We start from the raw sequence: 17771 nt of genomic DNA, 5'->3' as shown, positions 1-17771 counted from the left end.
TATCTATCTATCTATCTATCTATCCATCCATCCATCCATCCATCCATCCATCTATCCATCTACCTACCTATTTATCTATCTTAGATCATCTCAACCACCCACCCACCAATTCTGGTTTATTTTTGTGGGTCTTCTGCCTATTTGAGCTTTGGTAGCGCAGTGGTCAGAGTGCAGTACTGCAGGCTACTTCTGCTGACTGATGGCTGCCTGCAATTGGGCAGTTTGAATTTCACCAGGCTCAAGGTTGACAGCCTTCCGTCCTTCCGAGGTGGGTGAAATGAGGACCCAGATTGTTGGGGGCCATAGGCTGATTCTGTAAACCGCTTAGAGAGGGATGTAAAGCACCGTGAAGTGGTATATAAAATCTAAGGGCTATTGCTGTTTACGGCAAGTGGCAAAAAGCGTACAGGCCTGGAAGTAAACAATTCTCGTGGTTTGCTCCAGCACCGAACATCCAACAAACTAACAGCTTCCTGCTCTTACTGACATCAACTCCCTCCCTCCCTCAACATATGCAAAACAACTTCAGGGGTCCTCAAAACACAGCTCACAAGGCCTCTTTCTTTGCCTCCCCCCCCCCCAATATGGGAACTTTGGTCGCCGCGCTCCAAAAACCACGTGGCACGGCTTTCTTTTTGGAAAGGTTTACTAGCCCCTCTCCAGCATTTCCAATCAAATTTTTTTTGGAGGGTGGGATGAGGGGGGAAGGGGCTTTCATAACTGGCCCATTTATTCTTTCTCAGAAGCACTTCTTCTGCAGCACCCTGGAGCCAACCTCTCTGTATTCTTCCTGGGTGACCCACATGTTCTGAAACGAAGGCAGGCTGGTGAGCACCGACGCGCCAATCCAGACGGAATATATCCGGTTTGCTGGGGCTTCCAGATTGGTTGGCAGGCCGCGAGGGCCTAGATTTCTTAGCTCTTTGAGAAGACGTTCGCTAAGACCCGGGAAGAGGGTAGATCCTCCCGCTACGACGAGGCTTCTCCAGAGATCCTGCCGGATGCTTCCTTCACATTTGGAGATGCTCTCGGCAATCATTTGGTGGATTCCCGGCGCCGAAACTCCCGCATCCGTCGGGTTGAACAGGGATTCGGGAGCTCGGAAGAGCTGGTCCCCGATCTCGACAGGCGTGCCGTCAGGGAGGGTGTATTCGCGGACGGATGCTTTGTCTTTCGGGTGACTCGAATCCAGAGCCACATAGCACAGGTTCTCCTTGATGTTCTTCACAATCTCCTTCTCGGCGGAGCTGAGGAAATTGTGACCGCTCTCCAGCAGGAGGGTCGCGAGATATCGGGTGATGTCCCGTCCCGCAAAGTTCATCCTGGAGATGGCGTGGAGCAGGCAGTGGCCTTTGTAGATGGGGACAGTCAATGTGACTCCGGCACCGCTATCTAAAACCAACCCAGTAGTACGGGCAGAAGCGTACAAGGCCATCAAAGCTTGAAGGCCTACAAACATAGCCGGGACCTGGAAATGCTCAAACATGATCTCTGTCATCTTCTCTCGGTTGGCTTTTGGGTTCATGGGTGCTTCGGTCAACAGCACCGGCCTCTCCTTGGCTCTTGTCTTGAGCCCATGCCTGTAGATGTATCTCCAGATCTTCTCCATGTCATCCCAAGAGGTCACGATCCCATGCTCCACTGGGTATTTAAAAGATAAGATCCCTCTCTTGGCTTGGGCTTCCTTGCCGACGTAACAAGTCCTCTGAACGGGGCCAAACATGATCGCTTGGGTCTTTGGGTAGCCGACAACTGTTGCCACCATGGCTCTGGGAGCCTCCTCCCCGGAAAAACCCGCTTTGCAGAGTCCCGACCCATTGTCAATAATGACAGCGCTTCTCGACTGAGACATCTTTGATCCGAAGAGCTGAATTTGCAACAGCTCTTTTCCTCGCTCTCATAGGACACAGAACGTTGGGTCCATCTAGGTTCTAGATCCTTAGATCTCACAAACGGGTTTCTCCCTTTTTCAAAACCAGCTTCTTCTATGATGTACAGGGCGACATATATTTCTGGGAACAAGGTCTTCTCTGAATAACCAGGACTTGTCTTGGAGTGATGGAGTGATTGGGAGCATCCACCATGGATGTTCAGAGATTATTGTTATTACTGGTTGTCTTTGTGAACCAGGATCAACGAAAGATGTTTCAGGTGGCCAAGGGTGTAGGGCACCATGATGCTTCTCAGATCCCCGGTTTCAATTTATTCACAGTGGCGCCTCTGTGGTGTTAAAAACTGGACTGCGTGGTCTTCTCTGTTCAATTTTTGCAGAGGTTTAAGAAGCTTCCAGTTTGATCTTCTGTGGTCAGCCAATGGAGACCAAGTTGACGTTGTCATCTGACATGTACAATGACATCAAAGAGAACAATGGAAGTGCTAAGGTGGGCCTCGTATGGGTGGCCGCCTAGGTGAACCTCTGGATTGACAACTGGTAGACAACTGAGATAGCGATTGGAGGGAAAAATCAGTAATAGTAACAGTACTATAGTCAGTAACAGGAAGAGTGGACAAGCAGGTTGATGCTACAGGAAGACAGTCCAAAGAAGAAACCATCTGTCCCGAATGGTCTCCTCTTTGAGCAGAGGGGGGATGGACTAGAAGACCTCCAAGGTCCCCTTCCAACTCCGTTAGACTGTTACAATGACTGCTGACCAAGTGTAGACGGTTCTATAGATGGTCAGCAAGTGGTCTGCGGTATCCTCAAGGGCAGCCCAATGAGAGGCCAATCGCAGTAGTCTAGCCAAGAGATTTACTTTCCAGTTCATAAACCATGTTTTCGGTAGGTAAGCCTCCTCGGCTCGTTTGACACACTATGATGGTTGAATTAACCATAGTCTACTTCTGCACGGAACAAGGAACCTTAAACTACATCAAAGTTCACACGGAACTTTAAGCCACAACACTGAAAAGATTCAACTGAGGTTTAGCTCAGGGAGTTTAGCACCTGGTGTGAATGCAATTGTCTTTAGCTGACCTAATTTGGCAGGGTTGTATGAATGCGGCCAGCACGAGACAACGGAGGTCGTACGTTTCTGTCGCTAAGTGAGATAGTGGCTAAGGGCGTGTTTGCCTCACCTGACGACCTTCCTCGCCACGGCTGTTCGATGAATCCACGCAGTCACTTGGCGGTGAATAGAATTCCCTGGGAAAATGCAGCTGTCATAAGTACATGCCAGTTGCTAAACATCTGCATTTTGTTCACACCACCCTGGGGATGGTGCAACGGTCGTAAGTGTGGGGAAATGGTCACGTTTTCGAAAGGTCGCTAAATGAGCTGTTCTAAGACAAGGACTACCTCAGAGGTGATATTTTGCCAGTTCGCACCAGTTTGGGGCGAAGCAGTAGCGAAGGTGGCGCAAGGCTCCGCTTACCCACCCAGACGTCATCACAGAACATGAGGGAGACAGTACCCCTCGTACATGGGGAAGGCGTGGCGGACCCCAAACCCAGGAGGTTTTGCGCATGCCCAGACTTGCGGGCGCGCTCCCGCTACCGAACCGGTAGTGAAGAAAATAGGATACCATTACTGGACTACTAAGCAGGAAGTACATTAAATCCACATCGTTTCTCGGGCCTTTAAATCAATTATTTATTTAACCTTTTGGGAAAAAGGTGAACGCTTGCTATTTTTTAATCGTTTTCTGCTTGGACCACAAGCCAAATGAGGAGAGATTTCCCCGTCCTCAGTAACACCGTCGGTGGACAATATTTGGCCCGTATTCTCGGTAATCGGCAGCCGTCACCCACATTTGTTTGAAGGTGCTCAAGGAAGTGATGATCGACGCCCCAATCCATGCCGAGAACCATCGGTCTGGGGGAGCAATGACCTTGATGGGGACACCTTGGGGGGCTTCCCCTTCCAAGCCTTTGAACATCCGCTCGTCCAAACCTGGGAAGAGGGAAGACCCTCCCGAGATTAGCACGTTGGAATACAGGACGTTACGGATGCTGGGGTCACACTTCTTGATGCTGCGGGCCACAAGCCTGTGCAGACCTTGTCCTTTGTGGTCGATGTTGCTCGGGGTGAATAGGATCTCGGGAGCCAGGTAGAGGGGGTCCCCAATTTTGATCCTGTTGCCGTCGGGAAGCTTGTACTCTTTGGGGAGCTCTTCGGAGTGCTTGCTGTCTCGGTGGTGGGCGTCCAAGGCCACAAAACACAACTTGACTTTGATGTCATCCACCACATTGTTGGCTTCCGGAAAGTTCCAGAAGTATTGCCTGTTTTCCAGGAGAAGTTCCCTCAGGAATTGCGTGACGTTGCAGCCCCCGAGGCCCAGCTTGGACACCGCGTGGGGAAGACAGTACCCCTCGTAGACGGGGACGGCGTGGCTGATCCCGAACCCGCAATCAATGACGATCCCCGTGTAACGTGCAGAGGCGTAGAGGGAGAGGATGGCCGGGATGGAGAGATAGAAAGACGGGACCTTGAAACATTCAAACATTAGCTGGGTGAGCTTGGCTCGGTCTTCTTTGGGATTCAAGGGGGATTCTGTCATCAGCAGAGGTCTCTCGAAGGCCTTCACCCCCAGCCCTTTGTCGTAGATGTACTTCCAGATGGTCTCCATCTCGTCCCAGCAAGTGATGACGCCCGCTTCGATGGGGTAGGTCAACGAGAGGCTGTCTTGTCTATGCTGGGCGTCAAATCCCACGTAGCATTCCTTCTGTTTAGCCTTGGAATGAGGCAGCTTGCTTCTGGGGTAACCAAGGACAGTGGACATGACGTGCCTTGGGCTAATTTCTCCAGAAATCCCCGATTTGCAAAGTCCAGAGCCATTGTCAATGATGACAGCTTGGGAGTTGGAGATTCGAGCCTTCGATGCAAAACCTTCTCGGCCCATTTCAGGAGAACATCAGCTTGCTCAGCACCTGACCACAGACATGGTGTCGGAGACTCCGAGATGTGTCTTTTGAGTGGTCCCTGGGAATAAAAACACTTCTGGTTTCCTCAGTGCTCTGTCAATCTGAAAACAACAATGACAAAAACCCAGGCCTCTCTCCCATTTGAGAAAATTGGAAAAATGGTCCATAGCCACGACTTCACAATGAATGAGGTCCTGTCTAACCATTGTTGAGTTGTCTCTAGGAGACCAGAAAGTTCAAGAGGCCTTTCAAAGCTACTTTGATGAAGAGACAAAGATGGTTTCAAGTCTTCTCTTAGTCAAGATCCACTATCTTGACCAGAAATGGTCTTCAGGTATTTAGGATGGGACGAGAAAGTTCAAAGTAGCTTCAAAGCTACTTTGATGAAGAGACAAATATGGTTTCGCCTTTTCTCCTAGACAGGATCCACTATCTTGACCAGAAATGGTCTTCAGATGTTTAAAATGAACTCTTCTACAAATGCAAAATGAAGTCCAAAACACCTCAAGAACACAAGGCTGTCTTCACAAGAACACAAATCGTCTTCTCTCTCTCTTTCTCCATCACTGTTCTTGCTTCTTCAGTTGTTCGGTTTCTTAGAATATAGAATAGGATCGGAAGGGCCCACCCAAGGTCTTCTAGTTCAAGCAAGAGAGCCTCTACCATTCTCTTCTTAACAATTCAAAATTACAAAAAAAATGGAATGACCACTAGGGGGCCTCCAAGAGATCAGAAGTGTCTTTCCTTGTTGCTACCGCCCCTACTGGTGATCGGGAGGATTGCACCCTGTGTTGGAAAAGCACTAGATTTGCAGAGCTGCTCATTGTGTAGGAAGCAAAAATTAGTGTCAACTTTATAAAATGGTTTTTTTTTCTGTCTCAGATCAATTTGGTAAGAAGGGCGGAAATTAAGATGGCCCTTCTTCTGCCCAACCCTTGTTTATTTTCAAGAGCATAATCTATCAACGCCCACCTTCCAATCCGTCTTAATAATAATAATTATAATATAATAAATATTTATTTCTTAGCCGCACCCTCTCCCGAAGGACTCGGGGTGGCGTACAATGAAACATATGAAATAAATATGTGGACAAAACAAACATATAACAGAGACATATACTGAGACATACACAAGGAGGAGGTCGGCTGATGAATAAAAAACAATTAGAATACAGTGATTAAAAAACCCCTAAATAATTAAATATAATTAAAATACCCAATTAAAAACCCGTCAGGAGCAATATGGTTAGATCAAAGTTGAGCCAGGCCAGCTACTTGGAATAGGTGGGTCTTAAGCTTAATACGAAAGGAGCGGAGGTCAGAGGTATTCCTAATATCCGGAGGGAAGTCATTCCACAGGGCTGGGCCCGCCACAGAGAAGGCTCTACTCCTAGGCGCCGCCCCCCGACACTGTCTAGTGGACGGCACCTGGAGGAGGCCCTCTCTGTGCAAGCGGATTGGTCGCAGGGATGTATGGGGCAGAATACGATCCCGCAAGTAACTAGGTCCTGAGCCATGGAGCGCTTTAAAGATTGTTATCAAAACCTTGAAACGCACCCGATAGACCACAGGAAGCCAGTGCAGCTCGCGCAGGAACGGTGTCACATGGGAGTACCTAGTACTCCCCATAATTACCCGCGCGGCTGCGTTCTGGACCAACTGTAGCCTCCGGGTGCATTTCAAGGGAAGCCCCATGTAGAGAGCGTTACAGTAGTCCAAGCGAGACGTCACCAGCGCATGAGTGACTGTGCGTAAGGCGTCCCGGTCCAGTAGGGGGCGCAATTGGCGCACCAGGCGAACCTGGTGGAACGCCCCCCTTGCCACGGCTGTCACATGGTCATCCATGGACAGCCGGGCATCCAGGAGGACGCCCAAATTGCGCACCCGCTCCACGGGGGCAAGTTGAATGCCCCCAATGGCCAATGATGGAGTTAATTGGCTGAACCGGGGAGCTGGTACCTACAGCCACTCCGTCTTGGAGGGGTTGAGCCTGAGTCGGTTGTCATCCATCCAGATCCGTACGGCTTCCACACACCGGGACATCACTTTGATGGCCTCGTTGGGGTGGTTCGGGGTGGAAAAGTACAGCTGAGTATCATCAGCGTACAGGTGGTATCCCACCCCGAAACCACGGATGATCTCACCCAGCGGCTTCATATATGTGTTGAACAGGAGTGGCGAGAGGACCGACCCCTGTGGCACCCCACAAGTAAGGGGGCGTAGGGTCGACCTCTCTTCTCCTGCCAACACACGCTGCGTCCGGCCAGAAAGGTAGGAGCTGAACCACCGCAAAACGGTGCCCCGGACCCCCAACCCCTCCAGCCGGCGCAGCAGGCTTGCCCCTTCGGCCCTCCCCATCTCAGCGTTTTCAGTTGCCGCGGGAAGGAAGTCTACCATACCTCTTTATTAAAGCAAGGAAAGCAAAATAGGCAGTGGTGAGATTCAACCTGTTCGCTTCGCACGCAATTTGAGGGTGCATGCTCCAACATGCGCTATGCGCATGTACATTGCATTTGAAATCAGCACTAAATCTTACCTTTTCCTGCAGCCCTGGGGAGTAAAACAGCTGAGACTCGGCAATCCGCCCTGCTGCGCCGATCAGCTGGGCTTCAAAAAAGGGAAATATAGAACGGAATAGAGCAGGGGAAGGGAGATGGGGGCCAACTGTTTGCCGGAACTACCGGTTCGCCCAAACCGGTCTAAACCGGCTGAATCCCACCCCTGAAAATAGTGCTTCTGAAGAACAAAAGTCAATGAAGAGAACGCACCCTGGTCCTTGCGCCCGTGACTCCATCATTTATTTACTGCAAATTCTACGTCAACATATCCAAAGGCAGATTTCATATATATACATATAAATACAGACATATGAGAAATCCGTCTTTGGATAGATGCAACAGAAGTTCAAATAATTATGTGTGATCCGCAAATGTTCTATGTCCCTCTAATTATTTGAACTTCCACCGTTCCAACCCGTCGACGAAGGGAGACGATTGTTCCTAAAAACATTTTCGGTGCACCACGCCAGGTCCAAATTCTTGATAATCGTTCAAAGTGACCCACATCTGTCTGAACGCCGTTAAGCAAGTCAATATGGAGGCCCCGATCCACACACAATACTTCCTTTCCGGAGGGGCGATGATCCTCACCGATATCCCCAGAGGAACCTGAAGTTGCATCTCCTGCAAGATGCGCTCGTCCAGCCCGCAGAACAACGTCGATCCGCCCGAAAGGAGGACGTTGCCGTAAAGGTCCCGTCGGACATCGATGTCGCATTTCATGATGCTGTTGAAGATCATTCGGTGGACTCCCGGTGCGTCGATGCCAATGTCGGTGGGGGCGAAAAGGGCTTCAGGAGCTCGGAAGAGTTGGCTCCCGATTTGGATGATGTTTCCGTCGGGTAATTTGTACTCTCGGAGTAGATATTCTAGCTTCGTTTTCATTTCTTGGACGGGGTCCAATGCTACGTAACACAGCTTTTCCTTGATGTCCTTCACAATTTCTCTTTCAGCCGTGCTGACGAAGGAATGCCCGCTCTCGAGTAGCAGCCTCATGAAGTATTCAGTGATGTCCCTTCCGGCTACGTCCAACCTGGAGACCGCGTGGGGCAAGCAGTACCCTTCGTAGATAGGAACCGTGTGGGTGACCCCGTCTCCGCTGTCCATGACTATGCCGGTGGTTCGTGCTGAGGCGTAGAGCGCCAGGGTAGCCTGGACGGCCACGTACATCGCGGGGACCTTGAAGTTCTCAAACATGATCTGTGTCATCCTCTCCCGGTTCTGGAGGGGATTCAGAGGCGCTTCGGTCAGCAACACTGGCCTCTCGCTGGACTTGAGCCTCAATTCGCAATCATAGACGTGCCTCCAGATCCGTTCCATGTCATCCCAGGAGGTCACAATGCCGTGATCGATGGGGTAATTCAAGGACAAAACGCCCCGTTTAGACTGAGCCTCTTCCCCGATGTAATATTCCTTCTGGCCTGCTCCGAGCATCGTGGCTTTCGCTTTCGAGCGGCCTACGATGGCTGTGATGACGGACCTCGGAGCGCTATCTCCAGCAATGCCAGCCTTACACAATCCGGATCCGTTGTCGAAGATGACCGCTGGGATATCCAAAAACCTGGGATCAGACATTCCGTAGACTATTCCTTGCGTACCCGGAGAAATGTTCTGGATTGGAGGCCACTTAGAATGCCCAAAAGGAAAGATTCTAGAGCAGTGATGTCATACACACTATTTCCTTTAGGGGAGGAAACCTGAGGAGCTGGCAAGATGCTACTTCCAATGTTAATAACACAATAACAGTGTCAGAAAGGACCTGGGAGGTCTTCTAGTCCAACCCACTGCTCAACATTTCAAGAGAAATAACTTGGGGAGGGTTATTCAAACCATCTCTCGAAAAGTGATAGAAAAAGATTCAGACATAATACATATAAAAAGAAAGAAAAGGTGAAAAAAAGAATCTAAGAACAGGAAATTAATGAAAAGTGGAACATTAGCGAGACTGATGGTTAGAAAAGGAAGAAAGGAAAGAGAAGGGATATATTGGTAGAACAAAATGAAATATGTTGATACTGTTATTGATATGTAGCTAATTAAGATGGGAGGGAATGATATTAACATTATTAATTGTGGATAAGTAATTAAGTAAAATGCTTGTTATATAAAAATTGAATTTGAGGATATATGCTACCTATAGAAAATAGAATAACAGATGGAAAATGAAACAATAAATTTGGTTTATCTCTGAGGGGGCAAAGAATGATATTGTTTATGAGTTAAGAAAAAAATAAGTTTAAGGTGGAAAATATGGGAAGAAATTATGCACACCTTTCTCTCCTTGTTGTGGCCCGCCAGCGGCCAGTGGAGCTGGCAGGAGATTCGGACAGTGAGGAGGTTGGGGAGGAACCTGGGCCAGTCCTGGAGTCTGGGGAAGACTCTGATGAGGGCTCTGTGTCGGAGGCAGAGAGGAGGCCAGGGCTGTTTGACAGTTATCAGCTGCCTTCGGAGTCAGACATCAGTGAGGCAGAAGAACAACTGGAGCCTGTTCCCAGTGTGCGCATGCGCAGAGTTGCCAGACGAAGGGAAGAGCTAAAGGACAGGGGTCGACTTGGGAGTAAGGCCACAGGTGGAGGATGAATGGCCCCTTCCCAGACGAAATAAAAGGGGAGCGACAGGGGAGTGGAGTTTGCAGGAGGCCATTAATTTGCTTCATTGGTTCCTGACTCTCCAAGACTCCTGGCCAAGTTTTGCAGAGATCGGCCTGGCAGCTCTCGAAGCCAGATAAGGTCTGTGACCGTAAATCCTCCCTCAAAAGACTTTGCTGGATGTGAATGAGCAGAATTCACAGGAAATGAATAAAAGGGTTTTTGTCAGGACCAGGAGTTTGCTTCAGAAAGCCTCGGTCAGAACAAAAGGAGAACTTCAGAAGAAGAGTAGCTAAAAGAAGGGGAAACATAAAGTGTTCTGGTTTACTTCTTAGTCGCCCTGGGGCAGAGAGTTTTTTCCCCCACTTTCTTCTGCTTGTATCCTGGATCAATGCAATTTATTTCCATGGTTATTTTTTTTTAAAACCATTGAAACCAATGGCCCAGTTAATGAGAATCGCAAAGGGAAACTCATAACTGGTCTCAGGGTTATATTTTAACTGATTCTGCTTAGGGCAGAGGAGATGATATGTGATTTCCAGGGCTTTAATTCTAGGTTATATTTTTCCTTTTTTTTTAACTATGTCATGGAAAGGTTTCAAAGATAGTGAAGTTGAAACACCAAACCAAACCATACTTGTATTAAATGAAGTAAGGATGTGAAATAAAATAAATAAGTGCATTAAATGAAATAAGGATATGAAATAAAATAAGTGTATTAAATGAAATAAGGATGTGAAATAAAATAAATAAGTGCATTAAATGAAATAAGGATATGAAATAAAATAAGTGTATTAAATGAAATAAGGATGTGAAATAAAATAAATAAGTGCATTAAATAAAATAATAAGTATTCAGTTGACTGAATTTCATGTTCAATGAATAAAAGAGATGATAATAATAGTAGTGTAATAATAATAATAATTGTGGATATGATAGAATTTTATCAGTGGTTAGAGGGAAAAAAGGGAAATTGGAAATAAAAGATTAAAGAAGAATAGAAAATATATTAAGAGAGGTATAAACAAGATGATAACTTGGTATTATGATGAGAAAGATAATTATGCTGCGTGTTATTATTGCATTTTTATTAGAAGATATGTTAAGAGGAAAATGAATTGGTGAATAATGTTCCATTGTTTAATATACAGTACTATAATTTTAAGATTAGAGAATTAATATTAATGTGAATGATGTTATAAATGCTGAAAGCTGTTTGCACAGAGATATTTCTACCCAGACTGTTTAAGGAAAGATGGAATGTTTATATGTTGAAAAATAAAAAACTTAAAATAAAATTAAAAACTTGTGGAATGAGAATGTTTTGACCCCTAAACTTACCTGTAGCCCAAAATCAAGTTATAGAGAGGTATAAAGACCTGTTGCAGATGGGAAATATAGGAATGAAATTAAATGATAAGAGGTTTAGGGGTGCGTGTTTTAAGTTTTGCCAAGTCTATCGTTTTTTTTTTAACCGTATCACATTGTTTTATTTCCAATGGATGGTTCTAACTCTCACTTGCAGATTGTGCTTTAGAAAATTATCCAGTCTGGGGGACAAATATCAACTTAGGACCAGAATATTTAAATTTTTTTTAAATGGCACCAGTAAATCCATTATGAATGGTCTCGCAAGCCTATTTTAATTGCTTTCCTCCATCGCCTGAAGTTATGGGCAGCTTCAAAGAAAGGCTGGCCATTTCTTTAATAATCAGAATTATTTTCCAGGGAAGCGGCCCAAGGAGCAGTATTTCCTTCAAAGAAGTTGACCGAAAGAGCATTCCTTCAAAATAAGGACTCGGTTGGAAGATACGAGATAAAATAGACCCTCCCTCCCTCCTCTCCTTTCTTTTCCTTTCTTCTCTCCTGCATCCTTCCCTTTTTTCCTTCTCTGTCTCCCTCCCTCCTTTCCTCCCTCCTTCCTTCCCCTTTTTCTTTCCTTCCTCCTCCCTCCCTCCCTCTTTTCCTCCCTCTCTTCCTTTGCTTTCCTTTCTCTTTTTCCTTTCCTTTCTCCTCCCTCCCTCCCTCTTTTCCTCCCTTCCTTCGCTTTCCTTTCCCTTTTTCCTCCTCCCTTCCTTTCTTCCTCCATCCCTTCCTCCTTCCTTTCTCTGCCTCCCTCCCTCCTTCCCTCCCTCCTTCCTTTTTCTTTCTTTCCCTCCCCCTTTCCTTTCTCCCTCCTTCCCCTTTTTCTTTCCTTCCTCCTCCCTCCCTTCCTTCGCTTTCCTTTCCCTTTTTCCTCCTATCTTCCTTTTTTCCTCCATCCCTCCCTCCTTCCCTTCTCTGCCTCCCTCCCTCCTTTCCTCCCTCCTTCCCTTTTCTTTCTTTCCTACCTTCCTTCCTCCCTTCTCCCCCTTTCGGTTCTCCCTCTCTTCTTTCCTTTCCCCCTCCTTCCCTCCCTCCCTTCCTTTCCCTCTTTTTCCTCTTCCCTTCCTTCCTTCCTTTCCCCCTCCTTCCCTCCCTCCATCCTTTCCTTCCTTCTTCCTTCCCTCCCTAATAGCTCATTTAGAAAGAAAATTAAGGGCTAAAAAAGAATGAACAGAGAACAAAATTGAGAACAGAGGGGCGAATGGAATAACATTTATTTCTCTAACCCCCCCCCCCAAAAAAAACCATTGACAGCAGAGGGGAAGAGAGAGAGAGAAACAAATCATAAACCGCAGAATTAGAATGATACAGAGAATGAAGACGGAGCCACGTGGGGAGGGAGCCCAAACTTATAGCCCTTATCCTTTTATGAGAAACTTAAATTACTAACTTGGTAATTTGCAAATCCCGCAATTCCAAATAGAAGGCCATCTACTCCTTGAAACCCATTCTGTCTGACCGCTGTCTCTGGAGGGGAGCCTGGCTCTAATCGCACCACGCGGAAAATAATAAAGAACCCTTTCTGCTCCAGATCAAACAAGCAGGTAAAAACTCCGAGGAGCCCAGATTTAATTCCAGAGAATCTAGGAACAAACAGAGGGGGGGGGGGAGAAGGGCCATTTCCAACTACATGTATTCATGTCTCACTTTGGGGGGAAGAGGGTGGGTTTTATTTCCTCCTCCTCTCGACGTTGTGCGAAGCCCAAGATGGAATTTTATTTTGAATATCACACTCGGCTGACGATGGACGGGTTTGCGGTCCCCCACGTGAACCTCACGCATTTCTCAATTTGGGCAAGTGGAAGATGGGTGGACTTCAACTTGCCAGATGCTCTTCTGGTTCCTGGCCCGCCACCTGGTTTTTGCAGGCAAAGGAGCGCTGGAAAATGGCCTGAAAACGGCCCCAAAAAGGGCCAAAACCAGCCAAAAAATGGAGTGAAAATGGGCCAAAAAACAGCCCAGGAAACGTGCCAAAAAATGGCCTGTATTTTGGCCATTTTGACGCCATTTCCCAGGCTGTTTTCAGGCCGTTTGATGGGCTGTTTTTTTGGCTGTTTTCAGGCCATTTTTCGGACCAAGAATGGCCTAAAAAACGGTGTGAAAACGGCCCGAAAACAGCCCCCAAATGGCTGGGGAAATGACCCCAAAACAGCCTGGGAAAGAACCCCAAAATGGCCTGTTTTGGGGGTGTTTTTCTGCCATTTCCTGGGCTGTTTTCAGGCCGTTTGATGGGCCGTTTTTCGGCTGTTTTCAGGCCATTTTTCGGGCCAAAAACGGCCTGAAAAATGATCTGAAAACGGCCCAAAAACTGCCCCCAAAATGGCTGGGAAAATGGCTAAAAAACAGGCATGAGGCCTTCCTGTAGGGGGCTCCCTTTTTTAAGGAGGCGCCAGAGCAGGAGGGATGCTCTGAGGTAGCCTCTCTAGGAAATGGGAGCCTCACCTCTCACTGGCCAGGAGCCTAAACAGAAAGATGGGTGGGGGGCTGCTGGGCCTGAGGGAGGGGGCAGCAGCCTTGCGCTCCCTCGGGAGGCCTGAGGGGCTGGGTGGGAAGCATGGGGAGACTTGTGGGGACCCCAAGGGGAAGGAGGTGGGGTACAGGGGGGTCTCAGCGGGTTTGGGGGGGGTTGGAGCATCTACTAGGCCTCCCCAATACCTGAGGCAGTGCCCCCCCACCTCAAACATGAGCATACTTAATGGCCTAGGCAGGTCAGAACAGGAGTGGAGGGGAGCCGCTAAGCGAGGCCACCTTGTTTAACGACCCACACGACTTGCAACTATAACAGAAAGGCTCCATTACGGTCATAACCCAAGGACCCACCGTCATACTTTGAGTCTGAGTCACCCAGAGTCACTTTGTAGGCGGGATGGGCTGCATAGAGAATAGGTAGGTAGGTAGGTAGACAGACAGACAGACGTAGGTAGGTAGGTAGGTAGGTAGACAGACAGACAGACAGACAGACAGACAGACAGACAGACAGACGTAGGTAGGTAGGTAGGTAGGTAGGTAGGTAGGTAGGTAGGTAGGTAGATAGATAGATAGATAGATAGATAGATAGATAGATAGATAGATAGATAGATAGATAGATAGATAGATAGATGATAGATATAGGAATAGAGAGCTAGAGAGAAATAGCGAGATAGAGAGAGAAATAGAGATAGATAAGAGATAGTTTAGGTAGGTAGGTAGGTAGGTAGGTAGGTAGGTAGGTAGGTAGGTAGATAGATAGATAGATAGATAGATAGATAGATAGATAGACAGATAGATGATAGAGAGATAGATAGATAGATGATAGATAGATAGATAGATAGATAGATAGATAGATAGATAGATAGATAGATAGATAGATAGACAGACAGACAGACAGATAGATGATAGATAGATATTAAACAAACAAACAAATGTTTTTCTGTGGGCGGCGTAGAAAATAAATAAATAAATGTTTGCCTGCACAATCAAAAATACCCCTCAATAAATAAATAAATGAATAGAAATAAGTTTGCCTGTCCACTCAATCAAAAACAACTCTTCCCCTTTTTCTTTCCTTTTCTTCTTTCCTTTCCTTCTTTCCTTCCCTTCCCTTTCCTTCCATTTTCCTCCTCTCTTTTCCTTTCCTTTCCTTTTCTTCTTTCCTTCCCTTCCCTTTCTTTTCCTTCCCTTCCATTTTCCTCCTTCCCTTCCCTTCCTTCCTTTCTTTTCCATTCCTTCCCCCTCCGCCCCTCCCCTCCCTTTCCCCCCATGGCGTCCCTCCAGCTCCTTCCAGTTTCAAAGGGGGCAAAAGGTGGGGAGAGCTTCCCCAAAGATGTTTACTTAGCCCTTTCTAAATATTTAAAATCTCCCAGCCAAATGAGAAGCCAGACCATTAGCATCTCTCCTTCCTTGGGTTTCTGGCTGAAGGTAAAAAAAACCTCTGCCTCTGTAAACAGGAATTGGAGAGCTTGCTACCATCTCCTGGAGGTGAGGAAGGGCACAAAGAGGAAGGTGTCAGCAAGGCCATGGGTCTACAGGAGTATACTGAATTCGGAAGACCAGCTGGGAAGATACGTGTTAGTTTTGGGGATGCTCCTGTGCCCCGAAACTCATCTCCTTCCTCTGGGAGCAGCTGTGGATCTATAATGTCCACAGGCATTTTTCTTCACCATGTACAACTTAAAAGTTAAAGGTTCTCCTCGCACATATGTGCTAATAGTTCCCGACTCTAGGGGGCGGTGCTCATCTCCATTTCAAAGCCGAAGAGCCAATGCTGTCCGAAGACGTCTTCGTGGTCATGTGGCCGGCATGATTCAACACTCAAAGGCGCACGAAATGCTGTTCCCTTCCCACCAAAGGTGGTCCCTATTTTTCTACTTGCATTTTTTACGTGCTTTCGAACTGCCAGGTTGGCAGAAGCTGGGACAAGCCACGGGAGCTCACCCTGTTACGTGGTGCTAGGGATTCGAACTGCCAAACTGCCGACCTTTCTGATTGACAAGCTCAGTGTCTTAGCCACTGCCACCGCGTCCCTTTTCCATACATAAATACATACAATTTCTCTCCATTCATCCTTCCATCCATTATTATCTATCTATCTATCTATCTATCTATCTATCTATCCATCCATCCATCCATCTATCAATATCTATCTATCTATCTATCTATCTATCTATCTATCTATCTATCTATCTATCTATCTATCTATTCATATTGCTATCTCTCTATTTACCTACCTACCCACCCATCCATCCATCTATCCATATTGCTATCTTTCTACCTACCTACCTACCTACCTACCTACCTACCTACCTACTTACCTACCTCTCTCTCTCCCTCCCTCCCTATATACCTCCCTCCCTATATACCTACCTGCCAGTCACATAATGGGTAAAAATTGTGTCTGACTTGGCTTCCCAATTGATCGATTGATTGAACTGCTATCTGTCTTCCCGATTGTACCTTGTTCTCCTTTTATCTACTGGGAGACAGTGTGTACTCAAGATTTGCACACCCATTCATACAATTAAAACCAGTTTCCCCACCTTTTTCCCATAATTATGAGGACAAGGTCCATCCCAGTGGGAGATGCAACTGTCTTTTACTCAAGCAAAGTGTGCTGAATATATTTTAAGCTGAAGAAGAAACATAATTAAATGGGATATTAAATTTGGCGGGGGGAAGTGCCTTTAGGATGATTTTTTGAAGATCTGATCTGCCCTAGGGCCTCCCTCTCGGTATTTATAGATTTATTGTCAATTTTTAAAAAAAATGTAAAATATTGTTAGTTGGATAGCAAAAATACCGTATTCACCAGTGGGTGGCAATAAAGAGACGCCCAAAAAACAACTCTATGCTGCCCCTAGTGGTCATTTCCTTTCACACTCTGAGAAATGCCTTTAAATATACTGTATTGTACTTTATAGATATACTGTAAATATACTTATATATAATGTAAACAAATCCACCCTTCTCTTTTCTAACAAGGCCAGCTTGCATAATCGTTTAGGTGTGATTGAGCTTTAAAATAAAATTACACCTTTGTTTTAAAAAAAAAAACCCACATGACGGATAGCAATTAATCACAGATTTAGCTATATAACTCTTCCAGGAAAAATCTATACAGAAAAGGGAAAACCTAAAACCCCAGATATTAAATACAGTGAACAGAACCCTAGGCAATTAAAAAACAACAACACAATATCAATCAAATTTTGAGATTTTGCTACATTTTCAAAACATAATTTTACAGGAATAAAAAAAGGTTCGCGTTCCACGCAGTAAGTGTTAAACCAAACCCATCTCTTTTTTTTTGCCAGTGAGAAAAATAATTCAACAGAGATCCTACAGTTTTCCCATAATGAGTTAGGAAATGCTATTTCCTTTGCGTTAAGGAAGAGCTACGGTTGACGTATTGGATACGGAGATGGGTGAATTTTTTTTTTTATTCTGGCTGTTTTTTTTTTTAGGGTTTGAAATAAACGCCAATAAACGGTTTTAGGCTTTTTCAACACAGAAATGGTGCCCTGTTGAAATGACCCGTTTTGTTTGTCCAGCCAGCCAATATTTTTGCAACATGGAGCTGGTTGACTGCCGCATTAGCTATTTAGCAGTTCAAATAGTATCCCCCTGTCCTATGCTGAGCTGAACACAAGATGAGAAGTTTGTGCAAATTTGCTTTACGGTGAATTGCCATCAATAGGACAATAGAATGACAGAGTCGGAAGGGACCTTGGAGGTGTTCTAGTCCAACCCCCTGCTTAGGCAGGAAACCCTACACCACTTCAGACAAATGGTTATCCAACATCTTCTTAAAAACTTCCAGTGTTGGAGCATTCACAACTTTTGGAGGCAACCTCTGTTCCACTGATTAATTGTTCTCACTGTCAGGAAGTTTCTCCTTAGTTCTAGGTTGCTTCTCTCGATTAGTT

General features: G+C 46.2%; 3 protein-coding genes across 3 annotated transcripts; all 3 read right to left on the bottom strand.

Moving 5' to 3' along the window:
• Positions 1–739: 739 nt before the first annotated feature.
• LOC309392743 (actin, cytoplasmic-like) lies at positions 740–1852 on the bottom strand (the record flags this gene model as incomplete). Its single annotated transcript, XM_081954173.1, has 1 exon — positions 740–1852. One exon carries the CDS (start codon positions 1850–1852, stop codon positions 740–742), a length of 1113 nt encoding a protein of 370 aa, XP_081810299.1.
• Positions 1853–3683: 1831 nt separating this feature from the next.
• LOC309392742 (actin-related protein T2-like) lies at positions 3684–4838 on the bottom strand (the record flags this gene model as incomplete). Its single annotated transcript, XM_081954172.1, has 1 exon — positions 3684–4838. One exon carries the CDS (start codon positions 4836–4838, stop codon positions 3684–3686), a length of 1155 nt encoding a protein of 384 aa, XP_081810298.1.
• Positions 4839–7858: 3020 nt separating this feature from the next.
• LOC309393137 (actin-1-like) lies at positions 7859–8992 on the bottom strand (the record flags this gene model as incomplete). The annotated part of the gene is made up of 1 exon (XM_081955022.1): positions 7859–8992. The coding sequence occupies one exon, from the start codon at positions 8990–8992 to the stop codon at positions 7859–7861; it is 1134 nt and encodes a 377-aa protein (XP_081811148.1).
• Between the last annotated feature and the right edge of the window lie 8779 nt (positions 8993–17771).

The sequence above is a fragment of the Natrix helvetica genome, assembly GCF_964273705.1.
Source record: "Natrix helvetica genome assembly, chromosome: 5".
Classification (NCBI taxonomy): domain Eukaryota; kingdom Metazoa; phylum Chordata; class Lepidosauria; order Squamata; family Natricidae; genus Natrix; species Natrix helvetica.
Note: the sequence above shows the minus strand (reverse complement) of the source record. Positions and strands in the feature narration are given on the sequence as shown.